Below are 18,629 nucleotides of genomic sequence, written 5' to 3'. Positions count from 1 at the left end.
CTGAAGTAGATTTCATGCTTGTCAAAGTGTTGTTGTTTTGCGGTTTTCGCCTTTGTGTGGATCAGCAGCTTCGTGGAGCTCTGAGGCTGTTGATGAGTTTAACAGGCCTCAGTGTGGCTCCCTGTCCTGTGTCTGGCTGTGATTGTTCTTTTCTAGTCGAGCTACATGTTGCTGCTGGCGTTACCCTCTCTCTGATTTGGGCTCTCTCATAGCTGTGGTGATGTGTTGGCCTGCTACCAACAGCGCTGTCACACTCAAAAAGTCAAGGGTTTCCTCAGTGCACTGCCACAGAATATGAGCAAAACAACTGCGTACAGTGAAGCGCAACTGAATGAAACGTTGTTAATAGTAGAATTATGATTTGTGTCGAACTCACTCTGGTTCAAGGTGGTTTAGTTGCATGAAGAAAGCCTTTTTGTGCACAGCCGTTGCAGAACCGTGGAACATTATTTCTGACAGCCGAGTGTAGATCAGGTTTCGTGTCATGTTTCAGTCTATGGGCTCAATTTCATCAGTTTCCCTGCCAACTGTGTGTGTGTGTGCGTGTGCGCGTGCGCAATGCAGTTGTGGAAAAAAATTAATTTGCAGTATTGTACTTGCATTCTACTTTACTATTATTTTTACATCGAAGATAGGGTGACCTCTCCACAGAATGATTTGTGTGTGTGTGTGCTGTTTTTAAATGCTGACAAATTTAGTTTCTCGGGCATCATTATCAGCGAAAGCAGCAGTTTAGACCTGCATGTGTCAGCAACTTGGTGCATTATGTAAAAATAGGCTAATTAGACATTTTTAATGCAGTTTTTAGCCAATTTAGATTGAGTTTTCCAAATTCCTGAGCAGTGAACTTGTGGAAGTAGTTCATTAAATATTTTGAAAACAACCTTAGCATGACTTTTCGAAGGCACATTTACATTTAATTAAAGGATTTATTTATTATTTTTTTAACAAGGACGCACTGTGTCATTGATACGATGCAGCAGAATCTGGGCCCAGCCGTTATGATCGAGTTACAGACAACAGTGACTACAACGTCAGAGCTGCAGCTTCAGTCAAACCTCCCTACACCTTTCATCAGACAAATGAGCACTAACAGCAGTTTAGATCTACATCTGCATCTGAGCCTGTGTTGGCCCTCACATGTGTACAAGTACACGTTGCAGGTAGCTTACTGTACAACGCCAACACAACACTGTGCTATTTTTGGTCTGAATGTGGACACAAGGACTAGGTCTGTTTCCCTTTCTCGTCTAAGATGGTAACGTTAGATGAAGATTTTATTTACTGATTTACTTTTCTTCCCTCCAGCCTCTGCATTGTTTCTCTCCTTGGCTGCATGAAAAGCCACTGAATGACTGTGCAAGTTTGTGATGAAATTCAATTTTACTTTTAAATTATTATTCTCATCCCAATTGCTTTTTTTGTTTGTCTCTCAGTCTGCTTCTCAGTGTCTTCTATTTCCACCTCCCTGATAATAAAGGAGTGTAATTATATATGTGTTTTTAATGAGAGAGTCCCTCCTCTCTGTTTTCAGACTGCCAAAGGGTACATCCTCCTGTTCGACGTGCTGGGTGGAGGGGATGACAAGTACCTCTATGAGCCTGTCTATCCAAAGTGAGTGCGGCACACATACAAACTGACACACATGCTTATGTAAGGTGAGCCAAGTGAAAGGGGCCAAGCTGGATTTTCCAGGGACGCTCCACCAACTTCTCCCTGAAACTTAATTGTGTTATATGAATATTTTATTTTACCTGTATCAACTGTGTGTTTGCATTTACAAAACACAACCACTGAAAAACAGTTTCAGTTGAAACAGCAGACATCACAATTTGACCCCTGCTACGTTGCTGCTGCTACCTTGTGACTGCTTATGACACATTATAACGACATGGCTGATTATAAACAGAAGCAGAATTAATTTAAATTAACAGCTTTTTTACCCTTTGGGTATTTCTTGCTCGCTGCAGTTTATTCCTCATTACACTCAGCGTGTGAAATTTCATCAACTGGCATCTGTCCGTTAGAGCAGCTGGAAAACAGTGCCAGGTGGAATACCGGAGCTAAATCCTGTAACATAGTTTTGTTTACTCATGACTTCATGTTTTATTTGCAGTGATTATATGATTGATGAAAGCAGGTAGTGAAATATGAGAAGCTATGATAGCTTCAGCTAATGCAACAAATACACAACATGGCCATAAGTATGTGGATGAAAAAACTGTGTCTCTGCATTTCTTATTTTCCTTCCCTGAACTTTCTGTTCCTCTGGTTTGTATCTTTCAAGCATCCACATTGTGTGTGTGTATTTGTGGTGTTTGCCTTTGAGTGTGTATTGTGTGAGGATTAGTGCATTTCACATTCCTGGAGTACATACCCACAGAGGTGGGGCAAGTCTCTGCCTGTAAACAGTTTTTTTCCAAGTTGAAAATGATTTGCATTTTGGCTTTTCGGCACGCATGACTACAAATGACTACAAATCGATTTGTATTAATGTGTTTTCACAGGGGAAGTCCTCGTGTGAAAGTGACCCCAGGTTATAAGGAAGAGCAATGTGCCCCTGCCCTGTCTTTAGAGATGAAGAAGCCTGTGGATCTGGAGGCCCCCATCACCAGGTGGGTACTTTCTTATTGTCCTTTGTCTCTCTCATTCTGTTGTGTCTGCCTGTTTTTTACTACATATAAACCCTATTGACCCCCAGGGTAGGCAAAGCAGGCAATGATGCAGGGCCCCTAAAGTCCGTTGAAACACTCCCGACTTAAGTTCATGGATGTATGCACACAAACTGAAACCACTAAAAGATACATTACGCAGTATATTTAATATGCAGTTTACAATATCACTGTGAATCTAATGTAAGAGCTTCCTGTAAACAATGTTTTTTTTTATCCTCCCCTCCTGTAAACACATTTTCAAATCTTATATCAGAAGCCTTCCGCTAACGGCTCGATTAACTAAACAAGTCAAAACAAAATGTAACATGTTATTCCAGCTTCCTTTCAGTAGCTTTAATTTACTGCACTGACTACAGGATCTGAACTGCATATATGTTGTTTTACCTCACACCGTTCCCCAGTGGCCATTTAAAGAAATTCCACCATTGTTGTAGCTGCTAAACGTTACCCACGCTCTGTATCTGCTAAGAGCATTTGGCTCAGAGTTGTGGCCTAAAAACAAAAATTCTCTCCTTCCTCTCATGGAAATTTGGCATCGTCAGTGAGAAATGGCCGAGGTGCACTGAGAATCCACCCTCGTTCACTCTGTGTTAGTTGTAAACACAGAGGCCTGCAGAGAAATATGCATGAATCTGCAGAAACGGAGAGTCGCTGAGAGGGAAGAGTGATGGACAGATGCGGGGGTGGAAGGGTTTAGTCATTGAAGAAAGGAAAGAATGACACATTCATCCCCAGTGTTGCATGGAAGCGTCAGTGATTCACATCGGACGTTAGAGCAAATTTTGTCCGTAATGAGACTCATGAGCTGTCAATCTCATGAAATATAATTTAGCTGTGACATAACCTGACTACACTTGGTTGTTACTCAAAATGAGGGGTTTCTATTTTGTCATTTCCAAAGCCAGCTCCATAAAATGTTAACAGGCTGTTTTCTTTCCTACACATTCTCTGTAAAGGCTTAAAAAAAGAACCATAAACGATGTTTCCTCTCTTTTTCCAATTAATTATGACACGTTGCACTTCAGTTCCTCTAGCTGTCAACAACACCCTGTTAGGACACAACATCTTCTACGCAAATCATTCAATTTTCATACAAGCCAATAATAAATATAATTGCCATTGTGCAAAAACAAACAGGAGATTCCGTTTTCCTTTTTACCATTGAAGCCTGTGGTGGTCTTAAAGTCCACAAATTATAATATAATTGGTGAGAAGAGAAAATAATAACTTTTGACTTGAAAACCGGTGTCTGCTATACCTCCTTATTTTCTCCTTCGTGATTTCAGTTTTTGCTAATTTCAGTTCTTTCATAGTTTCTTTCTTCTCGTTCTTCACCTTCCCTCCTGTCACCCCCACTCCCTTTAACTTGACGCCTTTTGTTCGCCGAGTGACGAGAGCTGTCACTCCGCCAATTTTCTGCTCAATTTTCTTTTTTTCCCATATTTTTTATTTATCTTGCGTTTCTTATTATCGGCGTCACTCCTGCCTCTGTGTTCATCTGTCACATCTCCTCCGCAGTCTGCACTAGATTACAGGGTAATCATCCGAACGAGAGCGCGCTGTCTGCATTTCACAGGCACAGCTTGATTTTTGCAGGAGATGAGCGGGCGTCTCCTGCTGTGAAACTGCCATAAAAGTCATTGCCTCCTCCACAGTGAAAGTCCACTGTTCTTCACATCTTTTGTCTCCCTTTATTCTCTCTCCTTTCTCACCCTTGCTTTTCATCCCTCGCTTGTCCCATTGTGTCATCCTCAGTCTCAGGCCGGGGACAATGAAGCGCTATGCGCACACACACACACACGCGCTGTTTGTTCCCTCATGTGTTAGAGGACAGTGAGCCTTGGCACTGGCAGCTATGTGGCCTCGTCGCAGCTGACCAGTAAAACTTTCAGGCTTCACTCAGAGGGCACAGCTGGATGAAGACTAGCCCACTGTTTTCTAACACTCTGGTGTTTATCTTGTTCCCGCCCTTCCCACAAACTGCCCCTGTCTTTTACTACCTATTCAATTTTTTCAATCAAAATGCTAATTTCAGTTTATTTTTTTTCTTCCTCCCACCAGTCTGCAGTCCCTCCAGGAGGACTTGCTGGTGTGCACGGCAGACGGCTACCTCCATGTGCTGCACTGGGACGGGCTGGGCAGTAACGGACGCAAGGCCATCTGCCTCACTACGATCCCTTTCTCGCTAGACCTGCAGTCTGCTCGAGGTTAGAGAAGACCTGTGCATGAAGCTAACCACACACAGCAGATCTGATTGTCAATGAAAGTGTAAAAAGAAGCTACAGATCACTTGATATTGTTGAGAAATAAATGATCTTTCCTGATTTAACTTTCCATCATTAGCTGCAGCTCCTGATTCAGTGTCTTTGTCGTATTATGTTTGTGTGTGGGGTGTTTCTCATGTTGTGAGGGACCTAAATCTACTGTATATCTACACAGTCACATTATGGGGAATTGTTTTAAGGTTAGGCTTAGCATTATCTGTCAGGTTTAGGCTTGTAGTAGTTATTGTTAAGGTTTAAGTGTCTTCAGAAATATATATTTAGGTCAATGTAATGCGCTCTGAAATCATGTGTGCGTGTGTTTGTGTGTAGGTGGTCCCTCTCTGGACCTGGAGGGAGTGTATATCCGTTGCATGGAGTATTGTGTGACCCTGGACGGGTACGCCGTGGTTCTGAGCGATGGGCGCCTGGGTTTCATCACACCGCTTAACAACACCATCACCGCAGACGTAAGGACTCTCACAGACACACACACACACGTACACTCGCAGTTTATGTTAAAATATACATATGACAAATTATCAAAGTGTGTAATACTTTTAGTCTTTAAAAACTATTAAGTCTCTTTTTTATCTTTAAACTCACAGATAGCCTGCATTTGGTACAGCTAATGTTTTCACTATGCAAATTAGCATATGACACAGAGGAGTCAACTCAGATGTATTTTAATCAGGAAAATCCCTGATAGAATAACATGTCTGTTTTGTGATATTATCCTTTTGTTCCTGCAAATCAATTGAAATTTCTGTTTGGCTTTCGTGTAGCTGATGGAATCTGTTACCTCGCCATGCTCCAAGGTATTTTTGTGTGGAAATAAAATGTAAAAACAGATGTAAAAACGATCAATGGAGGTCAACTGGACGCACTGTGTTCTTTTTGAGAGTTGTCGTTGAGCCCTCTCTGGTTTCAGTAAAGTTTGATTTAATAATGAAAGCAGCAACAGTAACCTTAGTTTTCCTGAAGATGATCGATACACAGAACCATTTATGGAGGACAAAAGTCCAAACTGGTGATGCGTAGGATTCAGTTCAGGACCTGGAGCTATTTCTTTATCTGGCTTTATTAAAGCAGGGATGTCTGTATCTGTTTATTTTTCTGAAAACTGGCATGAAATTAGATACTTGAAATTGGAAAGTAAGTGTTGACGTCACCATCAAGATATATAAAGTGTTTTTAAGGAGATAGCAGTTAAGTCACTGACATCATACAGACAAAAAGTTTTATGTAATTGTTAATGATTTTGTATTCGTGTGTGTGTCTCCAGCAGCTGCAGGGCGTCTGGGCGGCAGATGTCACTGATGGCACCTGTGTGGCTGTCAACAACAAGTACAGACTGATGGCCTTTGGCTGCGCCAGGTATGCGTCTGTCCCATTTTCTCATTGTGTCTGCGCAAAAAACAGTGTCGAGAAGTAAACGTGGGTGCGTTTGTTTGCGTATGTGTGTTACAGAGAGCGATTGTTGTCCGTGTGGTGTGTGTCCGCTGTGACGATCTGTCAGCTTGTGTTTGCAGAGGCTGCCTCGTGTGCTTGTCAGAAACTCCTCATGGATCATACAATCTGACAGCTTGGCAGGAATTTCTCTTCCTCACTGCTCCAATCTCTTCCTCTTCAACTTTTTCTTCGGTTTTGTTTGCGTCTTGTACCTTAACATGTGATTATTGTCCTGCAGTTACCTTTCTTTCCAGCCCCCTTGTAAAAGTCAGTGTAAGAACACAGCAGGAAAAGTGGGTGTGTTTATGACGTTTTTAACACTTGTTGGCTGCGAAGAATCCATTATCTGAGGATGAAAAAGAGATGCCATGCACGTAGAAGACGAAGATGTCAACTTGGAAAGATGACAGCTTTTGGGAGATAATGACCGATGCCAGTGTCGATGTGATATAAACAAAACCACTGTGCTCTCTGCAGCGGAAGTTATGTGTCATATCCTGCCTCCTGCAGGCACCACCCAGACTCCACCTCTCTCGCCTGAATGTTCTGCACACATTCCCATTGTTGTGAATGCATCTGACCTGGAGTTCATGTCGGAAAACTGCTTTAGAGAAAAATGAAGGTCTCGCAGTACAGGGAGAAAACACAGCTCAGTATGGTCAAGTTAAATACACATCCAAATTAAAGGGCTGGTTACTTAAATGTACATTGGTGTGATTTTTTTACTGCTGAATTAACGTCCACATCAGTTGGCAGCGGCTGAAGAACCACATTTTAAGCCTCTGTGATAAAGTGTTTGCTATGACACACAGTAGAAATACTTTGACCTTGGCGTTGTTGGTTTAGAGGTATGTGCATGCATGCGTGTGTGTCCAAATGAGTGTGCAGTCGAGTGCACAGACACGCTGGAAGTTGTTCAAAGCAGAGAAATGTAGCTTGAAGGTATTTACTCCAAATTACAGCCAGAGGTCACCGGCCCTGTCGCACCGCTGATCGTTAAATCTTAAAATTATGTCTGTTTAACTGCGGTTGCTCTCGTTTCAGTGGCTCCGTGCTGGTGTACATGATCGACACTGCAACAGGGTCCATGCAGCTCTCCCACAAACTGGAGCTCACGCCAAAACACTACCCAGGTACCATCCATACGTATCTCCTCTAGTCTCCCTCCTCTCTTTATCTGTCTCTCTGTCTGTCTTACCCCTACACACAGTCCTCTCTGAGATAACTCGCATTCCTTCAGCTTTCTCCCTCTTGGGTATACACGTCTATGTTTCCTCACAGATCACATCTGTTTCAGTCAGACTTCTCAGATGGGATCTAAAGCCACAGCTCCATCTAGTGGTTGAACTTCCATGTAGAACCACCACTGAATCAGCCTGTTTCTAATTTTGTTGAGTTTTATATTTATAGGGGCATTTTATAAAGTTTTCTTTAAAAAAAAAAGTCTTATTAGGGACTAAAATGATTTAAAGTAAAGGCAGTGGTGCTAGTTATAAATTTCAATTTCAAGCTGTGGAAAAACCTTTTTTGTGGCTATTGTGCAAGAGGAAGAAGGAACATAACTGCATTTCAAAAGGCTTTGCTCAGCTATTGCTTGAGTTAATAAATCATTGTTCATGTTTGGTTTGCTTTGTTGTGGTTTTTGTTGTTACCAGAAAGCCTCTGGGGACATTTGAAAACAAAGAGCAAAACATTAATGAGCTCAGCAGATTAAACAAAAAGACAACATAGAAAAATATTCTTGGTCACAAACTGAAATGTGTGTGAGAAATTCAAATAAATTCTTACAGTCTTATAGTCTAGAGTGTAATGACTCAGTGACGTCATTTGAAAAAAATTGAATTTCTAAGAAGTCAACAAAAGCTCCAGTGTTCTGAACTTTACTCTAATGTCGTTGCCTCTTCAGACATCTACAACAAGACGGGCCCAGTCAAACTCATCTGCTGGTCACCTGACTACAGTGTAGTCATGGTTACGTGGGAGTGCGGTGGCCTATCGCTGTGGAGCGTCTTTGGAGCTCACCTCATCTGCACTCTGGGAGAGGACTTTGCGTGGGTGGACACACACATCCGTACACAACTGTTAATGACATTTCATATGAACCATTTTGTTGTAATTGTGGAATTTCTAATATATTTTTCCTCCTCCCCTCAGGTATCGTTCTGATGGTACTAAGAAGGACCCCATTAAAATCTGCTCTATGGTTAGTGGAGTTCTAGTACTGTCCCAACAACAAACTTTTAAAAATAAATAAAACTCTTGAGTACTAAATATTAAAAAGACTTAAGGCCACGAAGATCAAGTAATTGAAAGAATCATAAAACACGACTATAAAAGAAAGTCAAACCACAGCTTGTTTCAGTTGTGACTATGTTTTCTGGCTGAAACTCACTCACCATCCCTGTTATTTAAAAGCAAATTGCAGTTCATTGAAGTGGAACAGAAGCAATTCCATGTGCTCAAATTAGAATAATGAGTTTTTCTTCATTGCATGGTTTATCTGTTGCATATTAAAAAGATATTTTTTCTCATAGCAGGAAGAAAGAGATTACCAGTTAAATGTAAAATGTATTTTGCCGATCACAGTGCTGGGGAGCAGAGGGCTACCACCTGTGGGTGCTGCCTATCAAACAAGAGAGGAAACGGCAGGAAGAACCGCAGGAAGAGGTGGAGGTGGAGGTGGAGATGGAGATGGTGGAACCTCCTCAGTCCTCCCAGCAGGCCGGCATACTGCAGTTCCAATTTATCAAGAGTGCCCTCACAGTCAACCCCTGCACAGTGAGAAGAGACACAAATGATAAACCTTTTGTCCAAACATACAAAATGCACGTCAACATTAACAATTCATGCTGTGTGTGCTGCTCTCTCGACCGTGCAGAGTAACCAGGAGCAGGTGTTACTCCATGGTGAAGACCGCCTCTACCTGACCTGCGGTGACCCCTCGCAGGTCCAGGGCACCTCTGACGCGCACACACACGTGCACCCGTGCGATGGCAGCCCAATGCACCCCGCCCCCAAACCCGAATCCTCTCTCTCTCAGGGACTCAGCACTTTACTGGGACACAAGCACTGGCACGTGGTCCAGGTGAGGATGCACAGACTTTGCGTCTCGATAGGCGGGATTTTATTTTGAAAAACAATGGCAAGATTCTTGACTTATTTCTCAGGATTCAGGTGCACAGAATGAATTAATACATGATCAAAATAGATGCATTTCATATTTTTTTTCTAATTCTCCTTTCCTTTTGCTTTCCTCAAGATCCACAGCACATACCTAGAGAGCAACTGGCCGATAAGGGTGAGTCACATACAACGTGTGTTAAATCGTCATTGGAATTTTTTCCCATGAGTGCTGAACCTCTTTACTCTCTGGCATTGAATTTGACGTTATATGTGGAACATGTAGACATCTGGTATCACAAACAGGTTAAAACAACAAGAAGAATCTTTTTCATGGGGTATCAGATGCTGGCATGAGCGTATAACGCCCATTTTATATGATTTATGGCTAAACATACAATATTGTACTCTTTCTTTGTGTACAGTTTGCAGCCATAGACACAGCAGGCCAGTGCATGGCTGTAGCAGGGAGGCGGGGTTTTGCACACTACTCCTTATTCACAAGGAAATGGAAGCTGTTTGGAAATATCACTCAGGTAAGTAACGCCGTCCCCTGGAGGACAAAAATCTACATTTAACCCTCTCTGGATGTTAATCAGTGTTAAAACAAATGATTGACTCGTGCCTGGAAAGTGTTAACTCTGAAACAATTGTAATTTTATTTTGTCTGGACTGAACAGGTCAGCAATTATCACCTCTTACCTTTTTTTTAAATTCTCCCAGATAGAACACTGTTATACATGTTGCACAGCTAGATTTTTTTATCACAAGCAATTTTTGTCTGTCAAAATATTATTAAGATGTATTCACTTGTAATGGTTAAGATTTCTAAATATTTCCAGGTTAGTTTTTTGTCAATAATGTTAATGTGTGTTTGTATTTCTCTGTAGGAGCAGAACATGACGGTGACGGGAGGTCTTGCTTGGTGGAAAGACTTTGTGGTGGTGGCCTGCTACAATCATATAGACCACCAAGAGCAGGTGAGGCTGAAGCCCCGCTCACATCATCCTCACACATCCCTCTACTTCATAATATAGATGATGATTTAGTTTCTGTTGGTCACGTCATGACGTCTTTCTCTGTTTCCTCTCTGGACACTAGTTGAGGCTCTACCAACGCTCATCCAACCTGGACAACGCCTTCGCCTCGGTCACTAAGCTGCACTCAGACACGCTGCTGCTCAACGTCTTCAGAGACATGGTCATCTTGTTCCGAGCCGACTGCTCCATCTGCCTCTATAGCATTGAGAGGAGGAATGACGGGTGGGCTCATGTTACGCTTCCACTTACAGAAAAGATTCAGTATTACATATCTGACATGCATCTTTCCCAGAGAAAAATATAATTTGTTTGTATTCTGACAGATTTTGCCTTTGGCTTCTACAACCTGTATATTCATGTTAATCTACACTACTGGTCAAGCTTTGTGTTCTCGAAACAAATGTTATTACTGTTGAGAGCTGATTGTGTCTTTTCGAAACTGGATCTTTCTGCACATTCAGCACAGTTTTCTTCATTTCACACACTCTAGCACGAGGGAATTCCCTGGCACCAGTAGTCATAATAGTTTTAGATATCGGTGCTGTTCCCTTGGGAAAAGAGGCTTTTAGTTAAAGCTGTTGACCTAAAACCTATCACATGACAGAGCTAGGCCTCAGCTTTATGTCTGACATAGTTTGTACTACAACAGTGTCTCGCCAGTGTCAGAAAGATCACTGTCTAAATTCAAGTTTAATTTAAAAGCTGAATGTAATCTAGAAACCAACCTCAATGAAGTAGTTCAGTGTTTTATACCTTTACCAGAAAGAAAATTAGATTCTCCTCAGCAGTCAAATTCTTTTGCCTCCTTAAAAGGTTCTCTCAATCTTTTTCAAGCACCTTATTGTTAAAATACTCTTCATCCTGTTGTTCTTCACATGCAGTATGTGTTTTTAACTTGATGTCATGAATTGTGACTCACTGTGTGTATTTGTGCATGTCGCTCCAGTCCAAACCCGTCAGCCAGCGTGGAGCTGCTGCAGGAGGTGTCCATGTCTCGCTACATCCCTCACCCGGCCCTCGTAGTCTCCGTCACACTCACATCCGTGCGTACAGAGACTGGGATTACATTGAAAGCCCCGCAGCAGGTAACACAAGACCATTTACACAAATACACAAACATGAAATATCTATAGTTGCATGTCTATTCATGATTTTATATGTGTGCGTGTGTATTTCAGGCCTGCATGGCAGAAAGCATCATGTTGAATCTGGCTGGCCAGTTGATCATGCTACAGAGGGACCGCTCAGGTCCACAGGTACGAGACAAGGAGACCCCTGCTAATAACAAGAAGCTGGTGAGTGGAAACACTGTTGAATGGTAATATTTAGTTTTTACATATTTGTAAAGGATTCCCTGTAACTTATTTAATTTTTTCGTCCCTAGCTACCATTTTGTCCTCCTGTGGTGTTGGCCCAGTGTGTGGAGAACGTGTGGACCACCTGCCGCTCCAACAGGAAGAAGCGCTACCTGCTGGACGCCCTGTGGCTGTCATGCGGCGAGGCAGGCATGAAAGTCTGGTTGCCCCTGTTCCCCCGGGACCACCGCAAGCCCCACTCCTTCCTCTCCAGACGCATCATGCTGCCATTCCACATCAACATCTATCCCCTGGCTGTACTGTTTGAGGACGCCCTGGTACTTGGGGCAACCAATGAGACTGTGCTTTACGATGGGCTGCAGGGATCAGCAGAGCCACTGGAGGCGCTCTTTCCCTACTGCACAGTAGAGAGGACCTCCCAGATCTACCTCCACCACATCCTCAGGCAGCTGCTGGTTCGAAACCTGGGTGAACACGTACGTGGACCCCACCTCTCTTTTCATCTTTCAGCCTATTAAAGGACTGCTGGAGAAAAATCAACACAATCAAACAATTACTCCATTCTTTCCTTTCCTTAACGTTTCTTCACCCACAGGCTTTGATGCTGGCTCAGTCATGTGCCTCCCTCCCCTACTTCCCCCATGTCATGGAGCTGATGGTGCATGTGGTCCTGGAAGAAGAGGCGACATCACGGGAGCCCATCCCAGACCCTCTGCTGCCCACCGTGGCCAAGTTCATCACAGAGTTCCCGCTCTTCCTTCAGACCATCGTCCACTGCGCCAGGAAGACGGAGTACGCGTTGTGGAACTACCTGTTTGCCGCTGTGGGAAACCCCAAAGATCTGTTCGAGGAGTGCCTCATAGCTCAAGACCTGGACACAGCAGCCTCGTATCTGATTATACTGCAGGTAGTTACTGGGGATGTGCTTTTCACTACATAACTCTGAGACTATTTAACAGGTTTAGACAGAAAACAAAATCCCCTGACTGGAGTTATTTAGTGTGTCATGAAAAACATTTGTTGCTCACTGTCTTTTCTACTGTTCCCTCCCTATTAAGAACATGGAGGTTCCAGCAGTGAGCAGGCAGCACGCCACCCTACTCTTCAACACGGCGTTGGAAAAGGGCAAGTGGGACCTGTGTCGGCACATGATCCGATTCCTCAAAGCCATTGGCTCAGGGGAGATGGAGACTCCGCCCCCAACACCCACCACTCAGGTGAGCAAGTTCAAATCATCTCAAAACTAGATAATTTGTGCAGTTTATACTTGGGCCACATCCAGGCAAAAAGAATAAATGAAAATCATATTCACAGATGTTTTCATTGATCCACACTGAAAGGCTAGAAACATTGATATTTGTTTGAACTTAGTCATCAGTGGCTTAGTGTGTCTGGAAGGCAAAATCTAATTAGAAATAAGTAATGTCTTGAAATATGGTACAAAATCAATGCCTAGATGACATAAAGCTTCCTGCTGTGATGCCGGTACTAATATATTGATCAATAATGCTCACATCAAAACACCAGAAATGGCACAAGAAGAGTTCGGACATCAAACAACAAACCAGACTCCTGGAAACGGCTCAACTGTCGATTTTTTGTTAGATCTACAAACATTTCACTGTGAACTATAATAAATTCATATTATTATGGATACAAGTGAACATAATGATGTGTGTCTTTGTGGTAGGAACCCAGCTCAACTGAGATCTTTAGAAATCGCAGCATTAGTTTGTCTCAGTCGGCAGACTGCATCACCCCAGGAAAGTTCAACCTGCAGAAGACCTTCAGTATGCCCACTGGACCCTCGGTTAAAGGGTAGAGACAAACGCACACACACACACATTTTGGAGATTTTGATTGATTGAGTATTCAGTTTTGCTCACGGTTTCTCTTATTGTCCGTCTCCCTGCTTTGGTTCCTGACAGCCGGGATGTGGAGTGTCCAGAGAACATGTATATTGATATGATGCTGTGGCGCCACGCCCGTCACCTCCTGGAGCAGGTGCGCCTCCGCGACCTGGGGTGCTTCTCGGCACAGCTGGGCTTCGAGCTAATTGGCTGGCTGTGCCGCGAACGGAACCGCGTGGCTCACGTAGATGATTTTGTTTCGGCGTTGAAAAGGCTCCATAAGGATTTTCTCTGGCCGTTTCCTGTTATTCCTGTGGGAAGCCTCAGCTCGCCCCTGAAGAACGGACAGTGTCGCACAGGTGAGTGACAGGATCCAGATAATAGAGGAGCTTGCTGGGAAACTAAACAAACACAAATGACCAAGTGCTATTGTTTTTTAAATGTTTTTAAAAGCTTAACTGAGTAGAGATTAGAAATGCTACAGTTGTTACATGCATTCATAAAAGTTAGACCTTTGATTCAATGCTCATATGTCATGCCGATTTTTGTTGTTGCTCTAAGTGCTGAGCACGAGGCTGTTGAAGTCGCAGTCGGCCGACAGCCTGTTGAACAGCGACATGGACACAGCGCCCCTTCAGGCAGATCCCACCAACCACACCTGGCTGGACGGGCTCGGGCAGGGGGCCAAAGACATGGACACGGCCTCGTCGGCTCACTCCAACCAGCACTCACCACAGACACACGACGCCTTCCTGTCACTGCTCACCAACAAAGGTAATCCCCGACAGAAAAACAGACTCATGTTTGCAAATGTCATCAGGTTTTATTTTGTTTAACCCTTTCTTTCACTGCTCATCCCTCTAGTGGAGGAGTACAGCATCGGCTCGGCCACAGACCTCACAGAAACCAGCTCAGTGGTGGACGGTGATTGGACGATGGTCGACGAGAACTCGTCCACCCTGAGCCTGAGCCAGGCCGAGCTGGAGCACATCTCCATGGAGCTGGCCAACAAGGGCCCGCACAAGTCGCAGGTGCAGCTCAGGTGAGTCCACTGTCTCATTTTGTGTTTTTAATTCATTCAACAAGAAACCAAGGCCTGTAGCTCGACAGCTGTTTCCTCTCTCTTCAGGTACCTGCTCCATGTGTTCATGGAGGCCGGCTGTCTGGAGTGGTGCGTCGTGATAGGTTTGATCCTGCGGGACGCAAACGTGATCAAGCAGGTGATCAGCTTCCTGGACAGCCCAGAGGTTCCCCAAGAAACTGTGCAGAATGTCCGGAGCGGCTTATTGGCTGTGGACACATGGGTCTCCACTGACTGGTGGGTAAAACACGGGGGTATAACCTGTCCAGATGGGTTTGTTCCCAGTTTGAGTCTTTATCGCTTTCTATCGTCAGTTTGTTGCTATTACAGATCTATTTTTTTAATATCAAAAAGAATGTATGTGAACTGTCATGCTAAAGCTTTCTCTGTCCCTCGACTCTCTTCTCTTCTCCAGCCTGGGATACAAACCATTTCTCAACCTGATCCAGCCGCAGCTGCAGCAGTTGATGGACTCTGTGTCGGAGCAGGTTTTGCCTGAAGCTTTCCAGCCAACCAGCCAGAGCTCCAAACTGGGAGGCTCTGAAGGTCTGGGAGGTGCTGCCGCGCCCCGGCCCGAGGACAGCAGAGGAGCGGCGGCTCCGCTGGGCCTGTCGCTGCCCTCCCTCGAACCTGCGGGAGGTTTTCCTCGCCCCCCCTCAGAGGACTGTCCCCCAGAACAGACAGAGGAGCAGGGGGACGAGGAGGGAGCCTACGACTGCACCCTGTCATGAAGCCAGGCGCCTCCTCTGGACTCCGTATGAACTCGAGCCTGGAGGAGGCAGCACCAGCTGCAGTGGCTGACAGGAAATGGACCTAATTTGTGTGCGTGTGTGTGAGTGTGTTTGCGAGCGTGCACAGAAAGTACGTCTTGCAGGATCTTACAGTATTACCCACTCTTCAGATTTGCCCTCGGTGTCGACTAGAGTCCCTGTGGATGCTGAGCAACAGAGACGTCACAGCACAACTGGATGGGATTCATCTGCCGTCCAACAGGCCTAACTTTACCAAAACGCTCTGTCAGAATAAAGGTCACCTGTGTGAGTGTGTCGTGGTGTTTGGAAGCTGTGGACCAGCGCAGGAAGGCACCAGGTTTTTATTCCGGAACAAGTTGTTCGGCACTCGGTCCAGTGCAATTGGAAAAACTTTGATTTTATTTTTTTTGGTCAGTGTCTTGTTGTTTCATTCGGTACAAGAATCAGCTCGGAGACAAATAACCGGAGTGTGTTCGATCGCGGCGTCTTGCTCCATTGCTACTCATCATGTAGAACAAAGCTCTTTGGTGGTGAAACCATTTTTCAAGATGCGCTGGAAGTGTGTCTGAGCCTAAAGTGTGCGCACAAGAGGTGTTTCATACTTTGCATACCTCATCTGACTTCAAACTATTTTTGTGATACCTTTTTCAATGACGTGTGTACAGGAGAACATTATTTTTCTATCAAGTACACACCCTGTCCCTCTATAAAGAGCAAAAGGTTCATGGTATGAATTCTGTGTAATTCAAGGAAAGTGACGACGTGAAGACCTTTGAAGATAATGGTCTCTGGAGAAGAGTCTGTGGTTGCGAGTGCAGAAGTGTTTTTACCACTGATCAGTACCTCTCTCTGTTCATGTATTTTTCATGCATCCATGCCCCCCACCCTCCCCCATCCCCGACTTTGGTGAAGTGCAGGCGTAAAACAAACGTTTGAATTGGGAGTTGGAGCCAGAAGCGGCTTTTCTCAGTGTGGTCCAGGTTTTAGACAAAGAGCAAAGTCGTGTTCAGTGTTCCTGAGGTGAGCAGATTTAAAGGAGACACATTATGCTCAGATTCATCATTTTAATGTGTGTCACTGTTTGAAAAGGTCGACACGCCCTAATGTCGTCGTCTCGTCTCGTGCATCATGCAAATATCGGGCATCTTGACGTCATGTGACAGAATCACGTAGAATCTTCAGCAGGACTGTTGGACACGGTTCTGCAGGAGCGTCTGTGGAGATGCTCCCTTTGGCCGCAGACTTTTTAACTTTGCAGAACATTCACACAAATAAATGTTTAACAGACTAGAGGAAGGAAAACCTGAAAAGGCATCGTACGTCTCCTTTAAAGCTGCAGAGTAGTAGAGGTCGTGTGCTGTAAAAACCAAATCATGACACTTTAAACACACATTTGTTTTTCAGTCGGATCGCGAACATTGTGTAATTGAAGCCGTCTTACTCTGCAGGTTTTTTTCCCGACTATGCTGTCGGAGCACAATTTGATTCTCAGTGACGCGTCAGCATCGTTCTGACAAAGGATGAAATTGAAGCCAGTGTGGCCTCGGCCCTGGTTGTTTGATGGACGATGCGGAATCGAACCTTCGCCACGTGATCAGGACAAACATTTCATTCAGTCCATCGTACATATCACCTCCCTGAACCAGTCCCTCCGCCTGCTCCTGTGTGGATCTATTCCCAACGCGTGTACCACATTGTATTGTTGACGGATTTTTGACATGTTTGGTGACCTCCATCACATGGGATTGATTTTTAAATATATTAGTCATCATTATTAACTATTATTTATTGGCATTATAGCTGAATGATCTTTGCTGAATTGATACCTGGACGTGTGCTTGTATTTTTTTTTTTTTTTATGACTGATGACTTTTCCTCCTTTTAGTCCATCAGTCACGTATTGGCTCCATAAGCACTAAAAGGTTTATCACAGTTACGTCAGTATTACGTCGTGCAATGAATTGAAATGTTACTCCGCTTCTTTTGTTTCTGTTCCCTTCTCCCTTTTTCAGCTTTTACTTTTCACGAATGACCAAATCAGGCGAATAGAAACGTGTTTTCTCTCTTGTGCCGTTTGTGCAAGACGAGTTTGAAAGTCAACATTTTCCTCTTCTGTCTTCTCCTCTTAACAAAAGGGCAAATTGACTTTCCCACCGATGTACTGTCGTCCCTCTGCGTAAAGCCCCCCCCCTCGTCCCCGCCCCTGAACCCAGGCTACAGCTCCACCTCGCTGCTCCGCTGTACGCTTCTACTTGACTTGAAGAAACGAAAACAAAAAAACACGGTGACTTGATGAACCAAAGACTTAACGTCCAGAGGCCTTCTGATTGGAGCTCGATCGAGCGCTGGAGTCATTATGCAGAGGGAACAAAACCTCACACACACACACACACACACACACACACACACAACCACACACACACACACACAACCACAACCCATCCTTCTCATTGGAAACGACCATCAACGCTCAGAAACAAGTTCCTCTCTGCGAAGATCAGTATTTCAGATCTTGTGGTGGTTTCCTTCTCTGCAGGCGAGGAGCGGGTCAGCCAGGTGCGTCTCGTGGTACTTTCTCGGGGGGGTGACGCGTCCACCCAGACGTGGACAGCTCCCCCTCCCTCCTCCGGTGTACAGTGTAAACGTGTTGTTTCCTCGGCAGGAGCAGCAGATTATCCTCAATGCAGTGTAAAGAAACTCTTGTACATTTGCCTTTTCTACTCATGTTTGGTTTTCTACTTTACAGTTTTTTTTTTTTCCCCTTGTACATAAAGATCAATAAATTATTTTTAAAAATGGTTAGTTTGCCTCAATTGAAATGTATTATATGTGACATCTTTTATTGCCTTTATTAGATCTTGACAGGAAGTAATTAGTAGCATCCAGGTAATTGATCCAATCAGAGTGAGCAGGTCACATTAGACTCCGCCTCCTAGTCCAATAGGCTACACTCCACAAGTACATTTACTTTTAATACTTAAAGTATATTTAAAAGCAAGTACTTACTTTTGTCAAGTAGAAAAGTTAATGTACTTGTTTTTACTTTGGTACATTCTTATATTTATTTGAACTTCTACTTAAG

The 18,629-nt window shown here is 44.0% G+C and overlaps 1 protein-coding gene across 2 annotated transcripts in view; it reads left to right on the top strand.

Moving 5' to 3' along the window:
* ric1 (RIC1 homolog, RAB6A GEF complex partner 1) overlaps positions 1-18,345 on the top strand; it is a 33,101-nt gene extending 14,756 nt beyond the window's left edge. The window contains exons 3-28 of one of the 2 annotated variants that reach the window (XM_035184332.2): positions 1,535-1,614; positions 2,508-2,615; positions 4,737-4,882; positions 5,270-5,406; positions 5,722-5,754; positions 6,222-6,313; positions 7,433-7,521; positions 8,295-8,439; positions 8,543-8,591; positions 8,975-9,166; positions 9,267-9,473; positions 9,648-9,686; positions 9,934-10,044; positions 10,399-10,488; positions 10,610-10,770; positions 11,495-11,633; positions 11,727-11,843; positions 11,933-12,340; positions 12,460-12,771; positions 12,923-13,081; positions 13,555-13,682; positions 13,793-14,073; positions 14,276-14,488; positions 14,579-14,756; positions 14,844-15,032; positions 15,211-18,345. In XM_035184332.2, the coding sequence (XP_035040223.1) occupies positions 1,535-1,614; positions 2,508-2,615; positions 4,737-4,882; positions 5,270-5,406; positions 5,722-5,754; positions 6,222-6,313; positions 7,433-7,521; positions 8,295-8,439; positions 8,543-8,591; positions 8,975-9,166; positions 9,267-9,473; positions 9,648-9,686; positions 9,934-10,044; positions 10,399-10,488; positions 10,610-10,770; positions 11,495-11,633; positions 11,727-11,843; positions 11,933-12,340; positions 12,460-12,771; positions 12,923-13,081; positions 13,555-13,682; positions 13,793-14,073; positions 14,276-14,488; positions 14,579-14,756; positions 14,844-15,032; positions 15,211-15,526 (4,119 nt within the window). In that variant the 3' untranslated portion in view covers positions 15,527-18,345. The remainder of the gene's footprint in view (positions 1-1,534; positions 1,615-2,507; positions 2,616-4,736; positions 4,883-5,269; positions 5,407-5,721; positions 5,755-6,221; positions 6,314-7,432; positions 7,522-8,294; positions 8,440-8,542; positions 8,592-8,974; positions 9,167-9,266; positions 9,474-9,647; positions 9,687-9,933; positions 10,045-10,398; positions 10,489-10,609; positions 10,771-11,494; positions 11,634-11,726; positions 11,844-11,932; positions 12,341-12,459; positions 12,772-12,922; positions 13,082-13,554; positions 13,683-13,792; positions 14,074-14,275; positions 14,489-14,578; positions 14,757-14,843; positions 15,033-15,210) is intronic. The other variant, XM_035184333.2, reaches the window with a different exon arrangement.
* Positions 18,346-18,629: the final 284 nt, after the last annotated feature.

This window comes from Hippoglossus stenolepis, chromosome 18 (genome assembly GCF_022539355.2).
Source record: "Hippoglossus stenolepis isolate QCI-W04-F060 chromosome 18, HSTE1.2, whole genome shotgun sequence".
Classification (NCBI taxonomy): domain Eukaryota; kingdom Metazoa; phylum Chordata; class Actinopteri; order Pleuronectiformes; family Pleuronectidae; genus Hippoglossus; species Hippoglossus stenolepis.
This window is presented reverse-complemented; position numbering and strand designations above follow the sequence as displayed.